Below are 5,000 nucleotides of genomic sequence, written 5' to 3'. Positions count from 1 at the left end.
ATGTGTGTAAACTGTTTGTGACCATTCTCCTTTCTGCCTCCTTCACAGCAGGGTGGGACCGGTGACAAAAACATGGTAATACTACCACTACTACTACTAATAATAGTAATCATAATAATGTTAATAATAGTAATAATAATAATAATAATAATAAGCAGTAGAAAAATAATAGGTGCCCCTAATAATAATAATATGAGCAGTGTATGATTAAAAGTTATACTTGTGCCACATCCACCCTCGTTAACTAGTGTGTGTGTGTGTGTGTGTGTGTGTGTGTGTGTGTGTGTGTGTGTGTGTGTGCGTGTGTGTGTGTGCAGGCCCCTCCGTCAGAGGATTTCTCCCACTTGCCCTCGGATCAGAGGAAGAAACGCCTTCAGGAGAAAGTTGATGAACTCAATAAGGAGCTGCAGAAAGAGACAGACCGGAGGTAGGGTTACATACACACACTGCTAGTGTCAGTGATAATATCAATGATGATGATGATGATGATGATGTGTGCAGCGAGGGTCTGAATAAGATGAGACGTGTGTATGAGCAGAACAATCAGCTGGGCGACCCGGCCAGTCTGGAGCCTCAGATCAACGAAACCACACACAATATCAACCGACTGAGGGGGGAACTCTCCAGATACCAGGTAAGAGGTCATATAACCTCGCCCTACCTCACAAATGGAATAGAATAGAATAATGTCCAGCAGGGGGCGATCGTGCATTACTTAAATCAGCAGCATGATCAACGTGGATATGATTCACTGTGTTTCTGCAGGCGTGGCTGGGTGAGGCTGGAGGGGTCTCTGTGCAAAACAGCAACCAGACCAGGTGTGTGCGTGTGTGTGTGTGTGTGTGTGTGTTAACATTAAGAGCCTCACAAATAACTTACTGAAGAATGTGAGTACCATAGACTGTATTCTCTATGAAGAGGTAAAATACCCGTGTCCCATCTTTTTCTCCTCTTTGCCACTTGTGTGTCGTTCCTGTATCTCACCTGTCTCATATATCCCATGTTTTGTGTGTGTGTGTGTATGAGTAGTCCACATTACGTCCACGCAAGTCCAAGTTTCCAGAGTCCCCCCAAGCTGGTGTATTCCCAGTTCCACAGCAGTTTTGATGAAGACTTTGATGAAGATGTGCCCTTGGCCCAGTGCCTCGCCCTCTACGACTTTAACGGTAGTTATCACAGCGACATTTCAATCAGCAAATAAACTACTCTAATAAAGCCAGAGAAGCCGTAAATCTCCATTATACCTTGGGTGTACACCCACCGTCCACCTGCACGTTCATGCTGTTAGCCAATCAGCCAATCGTGCAGCACAGTCCATAAACTCATGCAGATACACGTCCAGAGCTTCAGTTAACTTTCACATCATACATCAGAATGCAGGCAAAGTCTGATCTCTAAAGTGTGACTTTAACCGTGGCACGGTTGTTGGTACCAGATGGGTTAGTTTAAGTATTTCAGAAACTCCTGTCTCTACATATCTCTCCATATATGTTTAATATGTCTCCGCATATCTTCTGTGTCACCAGTGTCTCCTCCATGTCTCTTCAGCATCTCACATTGTCTTCTCTGTTCCTCCTTTCTGTTATCTCCTTTGACCCTGCCCCATCTGTCTCTCTTCTGTCCTGCTTAACCCATGACTCAGGTGCGAGAGAGGGGGAAGTGAGCATGCAGGTCGGGGAGCGTCTCAGCGTGTTGGACGAGGACATGGGAGATGGTTGGGTGCGTGTGAAGAAGACAAACGGAGGTATAGGATACGTCCCTGCGTCCTACATCCAGATCAACTGACCGCACACCACCCATTTCTTCCCAGACGCACACCATTTTCTGTACATACGTGTTTGTATATACACAAAAAACCGTCGCTACGAGGCTAATGTACTGCAGCTAATGTTCATAAAAGTACTGTAAAAAAAAGTCTGTTTAAAAGAAACACACAATAATAATAAAATATACACTAACCACATTTGAATTCTGTTATCATTTGAATAAATCCTAACTAGTGCGTGATGCGTGGGCTGTAACGCTCCAACTGAAATAAAATCATGAATTTCAAAATAACAAATATTCAAGAAAGACATTACTGAGTTTAATTCCCTTTTTTATTCATTTCTCATTCTGTTTTTTTTTTAATCATTGCATTTATCTGCATCACTGAGGAACGCCGTTATAAAGCAGGCACTTAAAACGTCAGAACAAGGCACACATGGTCAAAATACAAAATATTCATAAAAAATAATAATAATGCAAAAAATAAAAAGATAACAACAATAAAAATAACAGCTACAGGATGTGTTCAGGCTGAAAATAATAATAATAATAATAATAATAATAATAATAATAAATGCATGCACAAGACAATCGCAAAATTGAGCTATATATAACTTATACGTATAACTACTGAGATATATATATATATATATAAGAAAATGAAGGCGGAGTAATAAAGTAAAGTAAAAGTAAAATATCCGTTTTAACATCGCTAATCTAATATCCTGTTCCGTTCTTAAAAACCCACGGCAGTGAAATACGAGTTAAAAATCACAGACAGAGTCAGAGTGTGTGTTATTTCAGTTTTATAATAATGACAATAACGCCGCTCGGGTCTTCTCCCAAAACACAAAGCTAGTTAACTATCTAACCTTAGCGCGTGGCTGGTGTGTTAGCGTGTTAGCTCCTGTAATTGCACACACAAAGATGAAGCGCTGCTTTAACGATTCTCAATCAAACCTGATCCGTTTTGTAAATCTGATGCGCATATCTGATGCGGCACTGATAAATCGATACTCGCGTTCAGTTCACACACACCACCACCAGTTACAATTTGTAATCACGACTCGTAGAAGCTCTGCACAATTATTTGCACGCGTGGCCCCGCCCCCTTCTCACTCGCGCTCTCTCTCTGTCGAAATTGTTACAGCTTTAAAGTTGCATGTTGTAATCACGTGCTCTGGCGGTGTGATCGCAGATTCGTAAACGCAACTTGAAAACTCAAAACACGAAGAGGTAAAGGCGTAAATTAGGTTTCGTAGCTGTAACGGATCGTATTGCACTCGCCAAACAGATTCAATTCTAAACTGATTTCATAATCCATTACATTATAATCTCATTTACTTGCAGCTTTTAGCAGGAAATTAACCCCAAAATATAAGTTTTTGCACCCCCCTTCCTCAGCATAGTTGTTAGAGCGTACTGTATGATGCGCATCAAAGTGCATAGAAATTCGTACAATAATTATTGTCGTAATTAAGGCACTGTTTAAAAGAACATACTTTCCAGTTTGGGTCCCTAATTTAGTGTTAGCATGTTAGCATTAAGCAAGGTATATTATATTAGCAAATATCGTACAACTGATTATTAGCGAAAACCTTATTAGAAGAAACCTAGCACCCTTTTTCGGCCAGGAGATAACTATAAACATTTTACCTGTAAACATGTTCGTTTCCTTTATCACGTGTTAGGAAGCAGGTACACGATAACTGTCCGAAAAAAAAAACTAAACTGTAGCAATTAAACAGAAAACAATGACTTTTTCAATACGGATTCATCAGATATGACTGTTTTGAACGCCGTGGCTGGGATATGACTATTAAAACGTGCTCGAGTCAAATACATCTACACCTTCAGTCAAGTAAATCTGTTACGTTTTTATTTTTTTATTTTTACTTTTTACGTAAATTAAATTCCTCAAATCGATCCTAGTTGGTGTTAACATAGAATTAGCATTAGATAGCTAGCTAGCTAGCATAGTTGTTGTGTGTGTTATTCCTGAAATAGATGATGAGAAAATGGAACACAGACAATAATAACGTGGCCTCGACGGACCTCCGAATCAGTTCGTGTTTACGATAACGTGACCGAGTGTTTTCCTGTTAGCATGATGAATGAGGGATGGATAGCCTTATGTGAGTACACACGTACACACACGCCGTATCGTTTTATCTTTGTACGCGTGTGTATACGTGTTCAGTCGAGCAGGGACGGCTCAGACGGGCGGATGATGGTAGGTCTGTTTGGAGCTGCTGGAGGTCTTCTGCTAGAAAGAAACAGCGTAGTGGTTATACATGGTACTGAAGATAACGCTCATTTCCATTAGCACTGTAATGGAAGATAACGGCAAGACAGTGGTAGCATGTGGGAGTGTGTGTGTGTGTGTGAGAGAGAGAGAGCTCGTACCTGGGGATTCCAGGTGGTATGGAAGGGGGCACTCGGGCAGGTCGAGAAGGAATCTGTGGTGGAGGGGCGGAGCTTGGGTCATAAGCATTCACAGGTGGTGGACCGGGCCGAGATGGAATTGGCGGAGCCATTGGTGGAAGGGCGGAGCCTGGGGGAGGACCGGGGGTGGGACCCCTCACTGCAGGAGGACGACCAGGAGGAGGGGCGGAGCTTGGAGGCTTCATCTGAGCAGGAGGACTGAGAGAGATAGAGGGAGGAGGATGAATTTATGTGTGTAGATATATATAGATAGATAGTATGTGTGTGTGTGTGTGTATGTACCCGGCCTCCGTGTTGATCCAGGTGTCGTCCACAGGTGGGGGCAAGGGGGTGGAAATGGTGGTGGTACTGATGTCACTGATGATGCTGAGGGCCTCTTTAAGGGCGTGGTACATCCGCAACACCTCTTCTCGGTGCTGAGCCTGATCGGCACACTCCTCCATCAGCACGCTCTGATCCGCACTCGAGTACAGGAACGCCAGCAGCTCGGAGTGGATGAACTCCTTTGCCTGGAGTGGGGGAGGGTGGGGTTCGATATAAATTAGCGGCTAGAAGAAGACTTTTTACAATCATCAATTGTTGTTCAGAAACGCGGTTGCGTGTTAAGATTAAGACGTCCAGGAGGCAGGATTAAAAACAATTTTTTACATTATGAGTAAATATTGTATCTGGGCAACATCAAATCCAAAACCTGTATTATTATAGCTACTGGTAACCTGGTAGATATATTAATACGAGCTGTGTATATCATATAATACATGTGGGGCAACCCTATGTTCTCAGCATCC

General features: G+C 42.5%; 2 protein-coding genes across 7 annotated transcripts in view; one reads left to right on the top strand and one right to left on the bottom strand.

Annotated features, from left to right (window-relative positions):
- trip10b (thyroid hormone receptor interactor 10b) overlaps positions 1 to 3,572 on the top strand; it is a 10,147-nt gene extending 6,575 nt beyond the window's left edge. For all 3 annotated transcript variants that reach the window (XM_053676384.1, XM_053676383.1, XM_053676385.1), the window contains 6 exons: positions 49 to 75; positions 318 to 427; positions 502 to 634; positions 766 to 818; positions 1,030 to 1,166; positions 1,643 to 3,572. In XM_053676384.1, coding sequence (XP_053532359.1) covers positions 49 to 75; positions 318 to 427; positions 502 to 634; positions 766 to 818; positions 1,030 to 1,166; positions 1,643 to 1,785 — 603 coding nt within the window. In that variant the 3' untranslated portion in view covers positions 1,786 to 3,572. The remainder of the gene's footprint in view (positions 1 to 48; positions 76 to 317; positions 428 to 501; positions 635 to 765; positions 819 to 1,029; positions 1,167 to 1,642) is intronic.
- The window catches only part of dnm2b (dynamin 2b), a 16,407-nt gene continuing 13,488 nt past the window's right edge, over positions 2,082 to 5,000 (bottom strand). For 2 of the 4 annotated variants that reach the window (XM_053676380.1, XM_017457598.3), the window contains exons 19-21: positions 4,495 to 4,721; positions 4,174 to 4,410; positions 2,082 to 4,033 (exon numbers count right to left, since the gene is read on the bottom strand). In XM_053676380.1, coding sequence (XP_053532355.1) covers positions 3,964 to 4,033; positions 4,174 to 4,410; positions 4,495 to 4,721 — 534 coding nt within the window. In that variant the 3' untranslated portion in view covers positions 2,082 to 3,963. The remainder of the gene's footprint in view (positions 4,034 to 4,173; positions 4,411 to 4,494; positions 4,722 to 5,000) is intronic. The other 2 variants (XM_053676382.1, XM_053676381.1) reach the window with 1 other exon arrangement.

Source organism: Ictalurus punctatus, chromosome 26 (genome assembly GCF_001660625.3).
Source record: "Ictalurus punctatus breed USDA103 chromosome 26, Coco_2.0, whole genome shotgun sequence".
NCBI classification, from domain to species: Eukaryota; Metazoa; Chordata; class Actinopteri; order Siluriformes; family Ictaluridae; genus Ictalurus; species Ictalurus punctatus.
The sequence above is the reverse complement of the archived record's forward strand: the minus strand, read 5'-3'. Positions and strand labels throughout refer to the sequence as shown.